The sequence below is a fragment of the Balaenoptera acutorostrata genome, chromosome 1 (genome assembly GCF_949987535.1).
Source record: "Balaenoptera acutorostrata chromosome 1, mBalAcu1.1, whole genome shotgun sequence".
Taxonomy (NCBI): Eukaryota; Metazoa; Chordata; class Mammalia; order Artiodactyla; family Balaenopteridae; genus Balaenoptera; species Balaenoptera acutorostrata.
In genome coordinates, this window is record NC_080064.1 from 173,166,495 (window position 1) to 173,182,897 (window position 16,403).

The 16,403-nt window shown below is 41.4% G+C and overlaps 3 protein-coding genes across 13 annotated transcripts in view; 2 read left to right on the plus strand and 1 right to left on the minus strand.

The window, feature by feature from the left end:
• The window catches only part of WDR64 (WD repeat domain 64), a 157,952-nt gene extending 154,267 nt beyond the window's left edge, over positions 1-3,685 (minus strand). The window contains exon 1 of the mRNA XM_028166581.2: positions 3,541-3,685. Within this exon, the coding sequence (XP_028022382.2) occupies positions 3,541-3,685 (145 nt within the window). The remainder of the gene's footprint in view (positions 1-3,540) is intronic.
• The window catches only part of CHML (CHM like Rab escort protein), a 221,698-nt gene that overhangs the window by 199,743 nt on the left and 5,552 nt on the right, over positions 1-16,403 (plus strand). The window lies entirely within an intron of this gene.
• OPN3 (opsin 3) overlaps positions 12,624-16,403 on the plus strand; it is a 57,306-nt gene continuing 53,526 nt past the window's right edge. Inside the window, 3 exon segments of the mRNA XM_057530699.1 lie at positions 12,624-12,731; positions 12,866-13,031; positions 13,034-13,150. Of these exon segments, the coding sequence (XP_057386682.1) occupies positions 12,624-12,731; positions 12,866-13,031; positions 13,034-13,150 (391 nt within the window).

Here is a 16,403-nt window from a genome sequence, read left to right on the forward strand (position 1 = left end):
GCTTGGAAGTTGCTGGGGACAAAGTTGTGATTGAAGGACAGGCTGGATTCTATTGTAATGGTTGCCATTCAGAGTGTTTGCCCTCCCTCTCTCACAGAGCTATTTGGCAACGTCTGCAGACATTTTTTTATTGTTACAACTAAGGATGGGGGTGCTACTGACATCTGGTGGGTAGAGGCCAGAGATGCCACTAAACATTCTGCAATGCACAGGATAGCCTGCCCCATCCCCGGCCTCACACACATACACATATACAGAACAAAGAATTATCCAGCCCCAAACGTCAATGGTGTCAAGGTTGAGAAACCCTGTTCTAGAATGACACTTGTGTTTCTAATTTCAAAATTCAGCAGATGTTGGTACTATTTATCAAAACAGGGGCAAATGAATAAGGACCATAATTCTTGGGGAAAATAAACCATTCAATCTTGGTCATATTAAGTTTGATATTCATATGAGAGATCCAAATAGCTTAGCTGTTTTAAATTCATACCAACTAGTACAAGATAGGTGTCTCATTCTAAATGCCACTGGATGAGGATTATAAGACTTTCCTTTCCTGGGATGATTTTAATTCTATTGGGTAATTGACAAGAAGATTTAAGAACAATATTGTACAGATGAAATCCTGCAATGTACTTGGTATCATTTTTGAGGTAAACAACTGTCCCATTAGAAACGTTCTCTCTAGTTCTTAACTTCCTGCCTATGGTGAGAGGTAGACCCTATTGTCCTGTATTTATAAGGGAATATGAATGTATGCCAGTATTAGCAGTCTGATCAAAGTTCAGATTACATTTCTCCCTTCTCAGCCTTTCAGTTTAGTCCCTGTCATAAAGGTAATTTATCTAGCAGTACTAAGTTTTGATCAAATCTAATATATATACATATACATATAAACTATACTATAGTACATTATAGTATAATTATAATCTAATATATCATAAAATATATATCTATATGTCTATAATATATATATGTTCTCTCTCTCTAAATATATATATAAGTATGTGTGTGTGTCTGTGTATACAAACATATATACTACAGAAGAAGGAAATTTTCAGTGTGGCTTTGTAATTCTAAGCTTGTAAATGTAAGCAAGGTTAACTTGTTAATTTAGCACACCTTTAAGGAGTACTTCCTGGCTTCAGACTCTGGGCTAACCCTGGGGTTACAAGGCCTTCAAAGCACTCACAGTTCAATGCAGGAAAGAAGGGGCAGGTATTTAATACTCACATGTATATAAATTTCTGCAGCTTAAGATTAGCAGGTATATTCCTTGTGATGTCCATAAAGTGTGTCAAAAGTTCTAAGGATGGCTTTGCTTAGGGAAAGTTTGGAAGTTTTTATGAAGAAGTGATATTTGATTTGGGTCTTGAAAAATGAGCAAGAGTTTATAGGCACAAAAATAGGAGGAAATGCACTACACATTGCAGGGATGACATGTGCAAAATCAGAGTCTTTAAGAGTATGCCATGCTTGGAAATGCTGAAAGATTCATGTTAGGGCAGAGGTGCATGAAGGGAAGTTCCAGGAGCTGCAGCTGGAAAGGTAGGTTAAGGGATGACTGTGAATAGACCTGGATGACAAGTTAATGTATATGGAATTTAAAGGTGAGCTAATAAGCCAGGAATGTGGCAATTCAAAACAGATTTTTAAAGGAAAATCCCCCTGCAGAAGTATACAGAAAGGAATAATTCTTGGCAAGAAGACCATTATATCAAGAGGCTGCTATAATAACCCAAGAGTGAGATACCATAAAATAGTCAAAATTTATACCAAGACACCTGGCTTAGGAGACTAGGTAGATGATGTCTATGCTAGAAGACTGAGAGACAACACAGGCAAAGCTCAAGAACAAAAGAGGCAAAGAAAGAATTACAAGAGGAAAAGATAAGAGAGTGGTGTGATGAGAGACACTGAAGGAGAAAATTTCTAGAAACAGTGGCAGCTAACTGTTTATGTAGTGAAATGGCCAAGTAAGCTGGAAAATATAAACAAGTTATTGAATTTGGCAGGCATATTAGGTGATCAAATATCTTGGTAAAAAGCATTTTTTCAGCAAAGTGATGAGGGAAGCCAGACTTGAGTTGATTGAAAACAAAGTGGTGACACTATGGGGAAATTTAGTGGAGAAGCAAAGGAAAGACATACAGCTTAAAAGGAAGAGAAAGTCAAGGTCAGGACCATTGTTATAATTTTAGTTTTAGAAGAAAAAGCCAGTGGAAAAGGAGGTTTTGCAGTTGTTGCAGCAAGGTGATAGCTCTGGAGGGGAGGAGGGATGGAAGAAAGTGGAAGAAAGGACAGGTGCTGCTTCAGGTAATTTGGAAGTGGAAGAAAGGGAGTTTGAGAGAATTCTTGTCTTTTGGCTTTGCTTTCACTTATGATGTTGGAAGCTTGACTGAGCGGAGGTGAGTTCCTGTAGAGGATTCAGAAAAAGTGGCAAGGGTTTGGAAAATCAGTTATAGAGAGAGTTAAAACAAACTGACTAGGGAAAAATGAAAGCTTATTGAGTAGTTTAGAAAGCCCAGCCAAATTCTCTGTCATCTAATAAAAGCATATCTGAAAGGTCTGAATCAGCTGTAACACTTAGGAATTGAACGACTTGAGAGATGATTTATCCGTACCTCTCATTTTTTAACAATAAAATGGGGATATAGCAATAATAGTAATAGTTGTCTATTAGAATTGTTATGAGAAGTAATTATATTTATTAAAGTGACTTGTAAATTCTTAAATACTATTCAAATAATACCATTTTGGGTTTGAACACCCAAAGTCAACATTTTCACTTATTCATGACTATACAACCTGGCATATTAAGAGGCTGGCCATGCTGACCCTTTAGCAGTTATGTGGGTCCTGCTTCTTTCCTCACAGCAGCAGGATTTGTTCCGTTAGCCTTTTACTCTGCTGTTAAGCCTTGCTCTTCAGGGCTGTCCTCAATGCTCTGAAGTTACAGACTACACCACTCCCCTTCAACCTTGACCATGGAGCTGTACTTTCAGTTCTGTGTTGGTATCTGCTGCTAATATCCTCGCAGACCACTGTCCACCACCTTTCCCTTACCTTCTCATACTTGAAATTATTCTAGCTTAAAGATGTGGGGAGAGGCCCAGAGAGTGAATCATGGTGAGATAGGAAACTTTGCCTTACTTATAAAAGTCTTTATGATCTTGTGATATCATTAAGTAAAGAGATGGCAGGGTGGCTCATGTGGCTTGCTAATGGTTACTATGCACTACTGAGAGTCCCAGGGCAACCAGTGAGCCATCAAATGGTAGACCCCACAGAAGAATGCTTAAATGTCATTTAATCCAACCCCCTAATTTTACACTTGAGTCAACTAACATTCAGAAAAATGAAAAGAGCTTCCTCAAGTCCACTTAGCTATTCAAGTACAGATTCAGAACGAGGACTTGAGGCCCCCCATTCAATGTTTTTGCTATTAAGGTATGTTGCTTCTCCATGATGGCTTAAAACTCTTCCCAGTTCTAATCAACGGATCCAACTGGACTGCCCTGTGATCACGGATCTTACCTTCTTTCTGGATAAAAAAGCCAGCTCTTTCGTCTCTTTTCTGGGCTGCTATACGTTCAACCAATTTTTCAAACCCTCTCAAGGCTGTCCTGAAATTGCTAATCTGAAGTGCAAGGTTGAAACGTTTTTCTTCCCTGATATCCATAGGGACATAGGGAATCTTTTATATCTGTCCAGAAATAACAATGTAAATTTGCCAACTTGGAAAACTTTCCAGTTGTTACAATGCCTCCCTGTTACCTCAGTTTTTGCCCTAGGTCTCATTCCTTTGATCTTAAAATCCCATACTGTGGGTAGGAGTAAGAGTTGCTGCCACTAGGATGTTAGCAGGGAGAAACACTGACTTTGGTCTAATGCATTTCACATAGGCAAACATTTCAGTAAAAATCCTGACCTCATAATGTTACCAGTGTCCTGCATATGGTCCTCATTGCATCATAATACATCTGTAACATCATCCTTCCTTCATAAGGAGGAGATTGAGATTTCTTTCCTCACAAATTGTGTGTGTGTGTGTGTGTGTGTGTGTGTGTGTGTATACACTGCCTAAGAGGGAAGAAAAATGGATAAAGACCAAGTAAGGAAACTGGGGGGGATAAGTCAAAGGACAAGGGTTAGTGAGCTCAGAGAAGGCCTCATTAATAGAAAGACATCTGGGCACAGACCAGAGGGACGTAAGGTAGCAAGCCATGTGGGTAAATGGTAGAAGGATGTTCCAAGAACAGAAGGCATAAAGTCCTGAGATCAAAGTGTGCTTCACATATCTGAGAAACAACGAAGAGATCATGTGACAGGGGTGATGTGGGATGGGGAAGAGAGGTGGGGAGATAAGGTCAGAGAGTCGGGGAGGGGAGCAGATCTGTTGTAAGGAAAGTCTATACAGTAATCCCTAATCTACTATTGAGTAGAATACTGATATGATCTGATTCACAATTGAAAAGGATTGTTTTAGCTGCTTTGTGGGGGTAAACTGAAGGAGAGAAAGAGTAGAAGCAGGGAAACAAATTAGGTGGCAATTTCAATAATCCAAGTAAGAGATAATAGTGGTTTAGATTAGGATATTAGTGACGAAGGTAGGGCTAAGATGTCAGATTGTGTGAGGGTAAATATGACAGAATTTGCTGTTAGATTAGATGGGAGTGTGATAGCAAGGGAAGGATCAAGAATAACTCCAGGGATTCTGGAAGGATAGAGTAGTTACTCATTTTTGGGGAGCAAGTCAGTGGGAGAAGAAGATTTTGGGGGAAGAATTAAGAGTTCAATTTGGGATGTGTTAAGTTTGAGATGTCTATTAGATAAACAATTGTGGAGATTGAATAGTCAGATATAAAAGTCCAGGGTTCAGGGGAGAGCTTGAGAATCATCAACATTTAGCTGGTATTCAGAGCCATTGGACTGGATGAGATCTCCTTGAAGAAGCAAAATAACTGAGGACCAAACCCTGAGCATGCCAGTGTTCAGAGGTCAGAGTGATAAGGAAGAACCACTGATGGAGACTAAGTGGGAGTGGCCAGTAAGGTAGAAGAGCCAAGAGAAAGGAGTATTTCAGAAACAAAGAGAAGAAAGTGTTTTGAAAAGGAAGGAGACATAGGAAGAACTATCAGTTTACTCAATAAAGAAATTGCATGGGAAGAAAAAAGAAAGAAGGAGAACCTGCAGGTTAAAAGGAACTTTAAAGACACACCAACTAGTCATAGTATGTGGACTGTATTTAGATCCTGACTCAACAATCAAACTGAAAAATAATTCCAACATGTCTGAGATAATTGGAAATTGGAACACTGACTAGATATTTGATGAGACTGAGAAGTTACTGTTCATTATTTTAGATGTAATAATTATATTTTATATTATATTATTGTTATGTGATATATTTTAGAGTGTGAAATAAAATTCATATTTTATGGCAAGACAAGAAAAATTTAAATATAAAATATTTTCTCTGCCCTCTGGCCTCCTCTCTGTCCTCTACTGTGCATTGTGTATCTGCATTATGCATTGACCAAACCTTCCCCATCAATAGAAATACCTGAAAGAGCAACATTCTCCTAGCAGCAAAAAAACAGCTCCTTAAAAGATAACACTCCTTTTTTATTTTGTAAGGGGCCACAGTGACACTTAGATCTGAACTGTGTAAACTGTCAATAATATATCATTTAATGTACAGCCCTCTGTCTCAAAAAACTTCACAAGAACCGTGCCTTGACTTCTAACAGGCAGAACAGTTCTTGGAGCTTTCTCAGATGCTGTCCCTGGGTTATAATTCTCAAATTTGGCTCAAATTGAAATTTTCCACTTCTTTCGTAGATTGACTATTGATTAAGTTTCATCGACAAGAGCTACATACTGAAGTATTTACAGATAAGCGTTAAAATACAAAGGAGTGGCAAACTGTGCCAAATACTGATGATAGGCTATATAAGGTGAGGACTGATGATTAACCATTGGAATGTGCATTATGGTGACCTTGAGAAACACTATCTCAGTGGAATGGTGGATCAAAGAGAGAGTGGGAGAAGGGACTGTGGAAACAGCAAGTATAAATGCATATTATGGCAGTGGCTTTTGAGAACATCTTAGAAGTATAAGCTGGAGCAATTCACAATTATTGTGGCCATTTATAGAGCTACAGGATGCAGTTGTACCTGTATTTTCTCAATTGCAAAAAATGATATAACCATCAGTTTAAAGAACTTAAAAGATATCACTCATGTTCCCACCCCTCTTACAAAACTATTGATTTTAGAATATTGCCTTCTAGGCTCAGGCCACATACTTTGATAATTGTATGTAGTTTCAATAGAACCATGCACATTATTTAAATATTAATGTATTCTTTCATAAATCGGTCTCCATGTTTCTAATATCCTTCTTAAGTATATATTTTTTCTTTTCCATCTATTTTTCTCAACCAAATATTTAATTATTTTATTAACTGCTTTTTTACATATAAATGATTGTGAAGGTGATTGATATAAAAATTCAGAAGCAAACACACATCTAGCTGTGTAAGGAAAGAAATAATATTGCCACTCTTAGAGAAAGGCTCTAGTTAAAAAAATAGTTGGAATGATTTCCCTGAGCTATTTGGCTTCAGCTTCTATGAGTCTTATGAGATCTTGTGTGTGGAAGTCAGTGGCCAAGACCATGACATAAGGCCCATAGTTAGGTCCTCAGCTGGTCTGTGACATGGCCCAGGCACCAGCTATCTGGTAGAAATCCTGTCAGGAGCAATAGGTGGCTCTGCTTTTTCTGCTTCTGAGTTCACCCTAGTCAACTCTAGTTATCAACATAAGTAAGTGAAGGACCCCTCTGGCATGAAATGAGGGTTCTTGACTGGTGCGTGTGGCAGGGCAGGCAGGAGCTTCAACATTGCATGATGCTGGCCAGCCAGGTACTGCTTAGAATCTGGGCCATGTTCACCCAGGTATTTACAGGATAAAAAAATACTACAAGAGCAGAAGATACCTTGATAACTCTCCTCCGCATGTCTGTCTCTTGAGTTACAATGCTACAGCCAAAACCGATGTCATATATATCAGGGCATAGCTGTCATACTGTCATTTTCCTTTGCCATCACTTTGGAAATTCCCTTATCTTTTCTCTTGTATCCTATATCTTACTTTTCCATGGTTTATTCCCTCATTTTGGTGGCTTGCATCCAGAAATAGTTGCCTGGAAGATAAATTTTTGATACCTTACCTATCTGAAAATATTCTTAATCTTCTTTTGCATTGAATGATATTTGGGTAAGTATAGAATTCCAGGCTGGAAATTGCTTTATTTCAGTGTTTTGAAGATAATATTCCACTGTCTTTTAGCTTCTGGTGTTACTATTAGAAGAAGTCTATTTTGATCAGATTTTGTTGCTGATTATAAGCTATTCTGATCTCTGATCCTTTGTACATAATTTATTTTAATCCAGACGACCCCCCCCCCCCGCCCCACCTCAGGAAACCTATAAATGCTCTCTTTGTCCCCATTGTACCAAAATTTCACTATAATGGATACTGCTGTGGAGAATATATGTATATATAGATAAAGATATATATAGATATATAGATAGAGATATAGCTAGAGGTAGATATACATTAATCATAACTTCACTAACCAGTTCCTTTAAGAAATTGAATGATTATTCTTCTATAATTCCTTTGTCACCCAAACTCTGCTTTATAGAGCAAGATTATAAATGAGATTCCATTTTTAAAAAAATACTAATTAATTATTTATTTGGCTGCATCGGTTCTAAGTTGCAGTAGGCAGGATCTTTAGTTGCAGCATACAAACTCTTAGTTGTGGCATGTGGGATCTAGTTCCCTGACCAGGGATCGAACCCATACCCCCTGCATTAGGATCGCAGAGTCTTAGCCACTGGACCACCAGGGAAGTCCCAAGATTCCATTTTAAAACAAATGTATGTATTGGGGGGAGGGGAATGTGGACAGGTACCCAATTTTCATTAAACTGATTCCTACATCTCACACATCTCAGAAGCTGTATGCACAAAGAGAATTGACATTCAGAACTTGAAGGTATGCTGGATTTTCTTTTTTGAAAAAGTTCAGTATCATTCACTAACTTATGTTTCCTAAGGCAAGAAATTGTTCAAATATATTTGGCCAGATTTTCTTCAAGGCTTCTTCTGCCTCTCACTAGGAATCAAAGTTCAGACATGTCAGGGAAGGATGAGTTCCAGCCCTTGGAAGGAGATTACTCAGTTGAGTAAGGGTCAAAGCATCCTCTTAGCTGACATGTGCATGACACAGAAGGCTAAGGGTTATCAGTGATTCCAAGCAAGAGTGGCAGATAAAACCTGTCTCCATTCACACCCTCATACTTTGTAAAAGATTTTTTTGGAATATGAGGGTTGTGATGATTTAATGCTCCAGAGTGGGAGGGTATTAAAATGGCCTTCTTTCTGTCTTGCCAGAAGCTCCGCTTGAGGAATCCCCCCATTCTAAAACAAGTGCTATACAGCCCATGTAGGAGGATGGGCTGAGAAGTGGAGGCAATGAGAAACTGATTCTTCACACATTAGTCTATTCTCACCTTCAAAATACTTAAGAGGAGGCAGGTTCATTAAGAGGTTGAGGAGACCCTTAGTGAGCACTTCCTTAGAGAAAAATTTTAGAGTAGTCAAGTGACCATAACTTTTATCCGCTTCTTTCTACCCAACTGGCACTGAAGGGGACAGTCTGTGGCCAGTTCTCCAACAGCAGGCCACATCCAGAATTTGGTAGGGCAAGGATGCATACGTATTTCCAGAGGGCCAGATGCAAGACTCTGAGTAGAGGAGCCAAGCTGTGTCATCTTGGGACTGCCTGTAGGGTCTAAGAGACCCTAACCAGGATCTAAGAGGGAGACCCAAGGAGCCAGCTGACAGAGGCATTGCCCCTGTCGAGGGAATTGTGGGAGAAATATCTCCAGTGACCTCAGGTCCTCTAGAGATCCCACAAATCACCCCAGGAGAGAAAAACACAGCATTGAAAATCTGCTATAATCAGAGGGCACCAACATCAGATGACAACTTTATCAATCAAGGAAGATTTTTCCTCAAAATCTCAGAGGGGCCAGAAGCAGCACCTAAAGGTAGTGGTCAAGGAAATAGGAAAAGCTAAGTTTGTTGTTTCCTCAACCCCCATCCCCAGAAGTTCTCCAGGTTACAGCAGCCTCTGTTTTGGAGGGTTGACAGATGAGTTTTCCAAGAGTTTTAACATTTCATTATTACAGTGTTCTGGACTTTATATTACTTGAAAGTGAGCAGAAAGGCTTTGAGAACTGATAAAATGTCAACGAAGGGCAGTGAAGAATAAGTGGAAAGAAGATACTTGAAATGTGTACTGCCAAAGAGAGTAAAGTTACTTTTTGCTTGCACTATACTGAGTCCAGCTCACTCAGTAAACTGCTTACATTTGCAGACACTGTACTTCTCTTACTTTGAGAGAGTGAGATGCAGGCATAATTGGCATAAGCTTTTTATTGTGCTAAAATACACACCACATAAAATTTACCATTTCAACCATTTTAACTGTACAATTCAGTGGCATTAAGTAATTCACAATTTTGTGCAACCATCACCACTATCCATTTCCAGAAGTTTTGTATCATCCCAAACTGAAACTCTGTACCCATTAACGACTAACTCCCCATTCCTCCCTCCCCTCAACCCCTGGTGACTACTATTCTACTCTCTGTCACTATGAATTTGCCTATTCTAGGTACCCTGTATAAGAGGAATCTGTAATATTTGTCATTTTGTGTCTGGCTTATTTCACTTAGCATAATGTTTTCAAGGTTCATCTATGATGTAGCAAGTATTAGAATTTCATTTATTTCTATGACTGAATAATATTCCATTGTATGTACATAACACATTTTGTTTATCCATTTATCTGTTGATGGACATTTGGTCTATTTCCACCTTTTGGTTATTGTGAATACTACTGCTATGAACACTGGTGTACAAATACATGTTCCTGTCCCTGCTTTCAATTCTTTCGGCTATACGTCTAGAAGCAGAATTGCTGGATCATATGATAAATCTGTGTTTAACTTTTTTGAGGAATGCCAAGCTGTTTCCACAGTGGCTGCACCATTTTACATTCTCACCAGCAGCACAGCAGGGTTCTAACTTCTCCACATCCTTGTCAACACTTTTTAGTTTCTTTGTTGTTGTTGTTGTTGTTGTTTTTATTTTTTGATAATAGCCATCCTAGTGGGTGTGTGGTTTTGATTTGCATTTCCCTAATAACTAAAGATCATCTTTTCAAGTGCTTATCAGCCATTTGTATGTGTATCTTTGTAGAAATATCTATTCAAGTCCTTTGACGATTTTTGAATTGGGGATGTTTGGCTTTTTGTTGTTGTGTTGTATGAGTTATGTGTTCTGGATATTAATCCCTTATCAGATATATTATTTGCAAATATTTTCTCCTGTCTTGTGTGTTGTCTTTTTACTCTCTTGATAGTGTACAGAAGTTTTTCATTTTGATGAACTAAAGTACAATTTATTTTTTCTTTTGTTGCCTATGCCTTTGGTGTCATATCCAAGAAATCATTGCTGAACCTAATGTCATGAAGATGTTTTGTTTCTTCTAAGAATTCTATAGTTATAGCATTTAAGTTTAGCTCTTTGAGTCAATTTATGTATATGGTATAAGGTAAGGTTCTAACTTGATTTTTTGCATGTGGATATCCAGTTTTCCCAGCACCGTTTATTGAAATGTCCTTTCCCCACTGAGTAGTCTTGGCATCCTTGTTGAAATCTCTATTCTATTACATAGTCTGTCCTTATGCCAGTACTGCATTTGCCTTTTAAGTTGTAGTATTTTTGGCATTATCCTACGATTACATAATTCTGAAAATGAATAGAAACATATATTATTACTGACAAAGTGAATAATATTTGTAGTATCATTACCTTTTTCTGTCAAGTATAGTAAATAACCTTAACAGTTCATTGTATTATAAAAATAAATCTATCAAAATTCTTAAACATTTGCCAAAAGCCTCTTATTCCCTTTATTTTCCTTCACTGGTATTATTCCTCTTGCATAGGCATTGCCCTGGACTTTACTCAAGCCCAAGTCCTTTTACTAAAATAGCCAAGAACCTGCATTATCTGGCCAATCACTGCTCACTTACTTCTCTGCCCTTATTTCATAATTCTCATTCCACTCCAGCCACATTGGTTTCTTTGTTTTTCCTCCAATATGCCAAGCACAGTCCCACCCCATTACATCTACCCTGTGCCTGCAGTACTCAGTGAGGCTATCTGTAACCACACTGTACGAAATACCAGCCTCTTCCCTCCCTCCGAAATACCCTTTCTCTGCTTTACTTTTCTTTATGTCACATTTCACAACACTACATATGTACTTATTTGATAATCATCTGTTCTCCCAACATCAGCAGAATGTAAGCTTTGTGAGAGCAGGGACTCGGCACCAATGAATGAATGAATGAATGAATGAATGCTTTAGGAAAAAATGAGTCCTCCTTCATTCATTCAACTAGTATTTATTGAGACCTTACTGTAGACTAGTCAGTAAATGCCGTAGACATTAAACATACAGAACTTGTTAAATGGTTGCATAAATCTAAAATACAAAATTAAATGAGTTTTTTAAAAGAAGTGGGTAAGTCAGTCTCACAGATAACTCCAGATTGGAAGCCTTAGTGACAAATCAAGATTTTAAGGACGGAGCACACTACCCCTCAGCTATTGCTCAGTGCACCCTGACGGTTAGATTTTACCCCCCAAGGAACTTGTAATGGAGGTTCACTGAGGCTAGTCGTTCTCTACCGATCTTTTGAATGGAGATGGGAGGAGGCACACACCTTCGTGGAGGGCAATTGCTTTGCCCTTTCACAGACACTGTGCTAGCCAGCAGTGCCCAGGAAAGCCTGCAGGTCTGTCTAGGGACTGCATCCCCTCGGGCCCTTTTGGGGCCTGTGCATAGGCAGCAGCGCAGCCCCGCAAAGACTGATCAGTTCACGGACCTGTGCTTGACTTGCCCTCTGTTTTCACTGTGTAAAAGGCCAGAGGAAATGTGCTGCTTCAAGTATAGCACCACCTCTGCACCTGCTAGATATGGTCTGGAGCTTGAGGGCGCAGCCTGGGGGTCGCCACAGTGAGGGCCTTAGCGACAGAGTGTATCCACTGCTACCGCAGGGAAGACAGGAAGGACAATATGGGCAGGCCTGGGGTGTGGCCTGGGTTTGCATTAAGTGTGCGACTCCTTTTGGCAGCGGGTCGTACGTAACAGCTTCCTGGGGAGGGAGAAGCCAAGAACGGGGGTCCCTCGTGTAACCCCCTCACGAGTACGTGGTGGGCCAGGAGCCCATAAATGTTCCTGAATGAGTGGGTGGGTGGTGAACGCCAAGAGGCCTTCCAGCTGGGTGAGGGGAAGCTGCGGAATGAGGAGTCACGGTGGTTGACCTGCCTCCCAGCTCTCACTGACTGGGCGGGTGGGGCCGGGTACCGGAAGGGGGCGGGGGAAGGGGAACCCCGAGAGCAGGGACTCCGCTAAGACTGCGAGAAGGGGCGGGGCTACAAGGCGCGTCGCGGCGGGACTAAAATGGCGGGAAGGGGCGGGGTTACGAGGCGCGCCGGGGGCGGGGCGGGGAGGGGGGGGGGTCCCCGAGCTGCGTCTAGCTGCCTGCGCATTGGCCGGAGGGGACGACGGGTACGTCGGAGCGCCCTGCGCCCCACCCAGAACCTAGCGCGCCGGCGCCCGGCTTGCACGCTGCAGGGCACTGCGGCGGCGGCGGCGGCGGCGTAGTCGGCTTGGAGGGTGGCGAGGGGCTGTGACCTGGGCAGCCGAGGCTTACGCAGCCTGTCAGCCAGGGCGCCTACGAGCTCCTGGTGCTTCTGCTTGGCTCCGTGGGACCGCTGGGCGTCGGCAACAACCTGCTGGTGCTCGTCCTCTACCTCAAGTTCCCGCGGCTCCGCAGCCCCTCCCGCCTCCTCCTGCTTAAAGTCAGCCTCGCAACCTGCTACCCTCCGTCCTCCGGGCCGCGCTAGCTTTCGCGTTCCGCCTGAGGGGCGGCGTGGTGGGGGGCGCCACGAACTGCGTGTGGGACGGCTTCAGCAACAACCTGTCGGGTGAGTGGCCGGGGTAGACCTTCCGCTCCTGCGGCCTCCTGCCCCCGGCCCCGCCCCCTCCCGCTCCTGGACCCCAACCTCGCGGCGGTGCTCCCCTGACTTCACCTCCCCCTACCTCTATTCTTCTGATCTCACCTCCTCCCTTGTGACCTCGCCTTCCCCCTGATCTCACCCGCTTCCCCCCACCTCTGCTCCTTCCCCGCCGACCTCTCCTCCTCCAGCACTCGCTGATCTTCCTCCCTCCCTGTGCTCGCCAGGCCCCACGCCAACCCAAACCCCAGCCTGTCTGCAGCCCCATCTCCCCTGTGCCCACCTCCTCCATACCCCTTTCTGGCCGCCGTGCAGCTCATCTCACTTCTCTGCTTTCATCTCCTAATTTAATTCAACAGGGCACGAGACAGTGGCTTTTACCCTTCGAGGAAAGAAATGAGGGGCTGTGGAGTTGAGAGATTCAAGGAAAAAAGTGTTTGATTTGTGAAAGTTGGAGAGGGTGATGAGAAAAGATCTAAGTCCTATATTACTTCCCTAAAGTGAGAGGTAGAAACCTAACCTAGTAGTAATGTGTAAATGCTTTTTAAAATTTGCCCATTAGCAGTTGTAAACCTTTGACTGCTTCCTAGGAAGTGAGATCGTTTTATTCAGGTCCTCAGAAGGCAAATTGGCATGTGTCCTATTAGCTATTTTTTACTATAATTTCCTCCTTATAGTTTCCAGCATACCAAAATCTAAGGTGAGTTTGCAGAAGGCTCAGAGAATCCCAACTCAAATGAACAAATAATTAGTTGTGCAGCCAGTAGATTTCATTAAAGTAGAACTTGATTGTTAATACAATACTCTTAACCCATATGGAAGATTTAAGTCTCACTGAGTCTTGACATTTTGAAGGATGAACCACCCAGTGTGTCATTGAAGATGTGATTTTTCTAAGATTGGGAAAGTATCCTTTTGTGTGTGCTCCAGAATTTCATTTGTACAAAGATTTGAAATAGAAATGTATATTTCTCAGGTCTTAAATTTCCTTTAAAAAAAAAAGAAGCCTGAAATCCATTGATAATTTATTACTGCCTTTATCTTGGCAGGTTTATGAGAATAAAATCTTTGTAGTGTTATCAAAAGTATTTTTTTATTCACCAACCTTCTATGTGGTGATAAATCCAAATATTATATTTGTTATGATTCCTTTTTTTATATTTTGAGGGAAACAAGAAAATGCAATAGAAATCATAATTTTATTTATTTGATTGTCTCAATGATTCTAATATTCTAATACTACCTACCCCTTCCCCAATAAGCCCTTATCTGAGAACTTCATTTATACAAAGATTTGAAACTTGGGAGGGGGCTGTAGGTGTGTGAAGGTGGTGATATAGATCACACTATAGATTACACTCTTTGTATTAATTTAAAATACCTAACAGGCAATGTTTCAGGCTAAGCTTTAAAGAGGGCAGTTCAAGCCAAGCCCTGAAGTGTCATCAGTAGCAGAAATTGGGTCACAGACATTAAAGTTCTTATCTTCAAGAAGTGTTTTTTCTGTGCTGGGAAATTCAGCTTCTATCCTGACTCCGCGCCTGGGAATTTGAAAACAGTGGTATATTGAGTTTTTTATTAGTACCAGCATTCCCCTTCTTCCTCATCCCTTCTATCCTGTGGCCCCACCTTGCTGTGTCTCCTTGTCTCTTCCATCCTTTTTCCTCCCTCATCATCCCTGCTTAGGTCCCACCCCAATCAGAAGGGATTTTCTAAGACTGCTAGAAATGTTCACCACACAGTATTTTGCCTGACTACTGCTTTTTCTCTGGGCATTTCTTTAGTGCTTTCAACAATGACTTCAACCTGTTTTTAAGTTAGAGGTGGAAACTCTGGGGCAAGAGGTTCTGAGTCTTGTTTAAGCCCTGGGAGACAAGTCAATAGTGGGTTATGGTGGAGCTGAAAAAGTTCTTAGCAAAGATTAAGAATTTCTTTGCCTGGAGTAAATTCCAAAGATTGTGCTTCTAGGTAAGAGTTAAAGATGAAAAGAGGGAGGGTGCTTCCCTCATTGTTATCCCTGAGCAAGAACTAACCAACCATGGAGTACTGAAGGGGGAGAACATTTTAAAATACCAAAAGTGGCTGCTTGCTCCGGAGGCTTCTGGAGAGGCTGCCCTATCAAGTGGAAAGACCACTGGCCTGATGGTGTGAGAGTGGGTCCCACTCTTGATCCTGTGGCTACCCATCACGTGGACTTTCCCAGTCACTTAATTTCTCCAGCCATCAGTTTTCTCATCTGTATTACAGGGTAGTTGAGCTAAATGTCTTAAGGTTGTCTTGTCCTGCTTTGTATTACAAGGACTCCTTTGATACCTATAGGTTAGAAGGTGCCTGGTTTTAGCACTTATAGCTTATATCCTCTCTCTTACTCCCAACCCTCAGCTGTATCCCCTTCTAAGCTGAGAATAAGTACATACTATGGTTACACTTCTTCACATACCCTCATGGGTTCTGTCTTCCTCTGCACACCCTGCTGGAAGAAAGCAGAATAAGTAACTCAAACATACTCACATACTTATGTGAGTAGGCCTGGCAGCCACTTCATTCTGTGCTCAGTTCCTTGTTTCTGAGGGAATTTGAAAGCAAGTGGAATCCCTGATATTCTTGAGGCAGAGGCTTTGACTAGACAGGACTATTAAGATTGCCATCTCAAACGGAGCAGTCAGTTCAGTGAATTAGTCAGTTTAATCTAAGTTCCAATTGAACGGCTTGTTATACAGATGTCTAGGATAATTAGTCATCTTAGCCTAGGCGGACCCAATATGCACTGATCTAGGTTTCAGTAAGTATAGTGGCAGGAAAAATCAGAGCTCAAGAAACTCACTCTTACTGTGCAATGATGAATGACAGAAAGGCCACCTAGCATGTGGTGTGTGTAATGCTTTAGCCTAAAGACTTCCAGGTGAGTATGCCTTTCAACTCTTTGGCTGTTGCATCTCTGGCCACACCTACCACCACACAGGTGTTCTGCACATGGAGTATAATCAGGATGATGCTGGACAGGAGAGACTTTCTTCACTACCACCTCCTACCCCTTCAAAAACAAGAACAACAAGCAACATGTTAATCTTGGCAGAGTGTGTTTGGACAGCCCTTTATCTTGGAAGACAGAGATTCAGGGTCTCAGAGCTAGAGTCTCGCAAAATGCAAGTCACCCTATGTTGACTTGGGTTTTAGAAATAGGTGTTATTTTATGTTAAGATATTTTAACATATGGACCCAG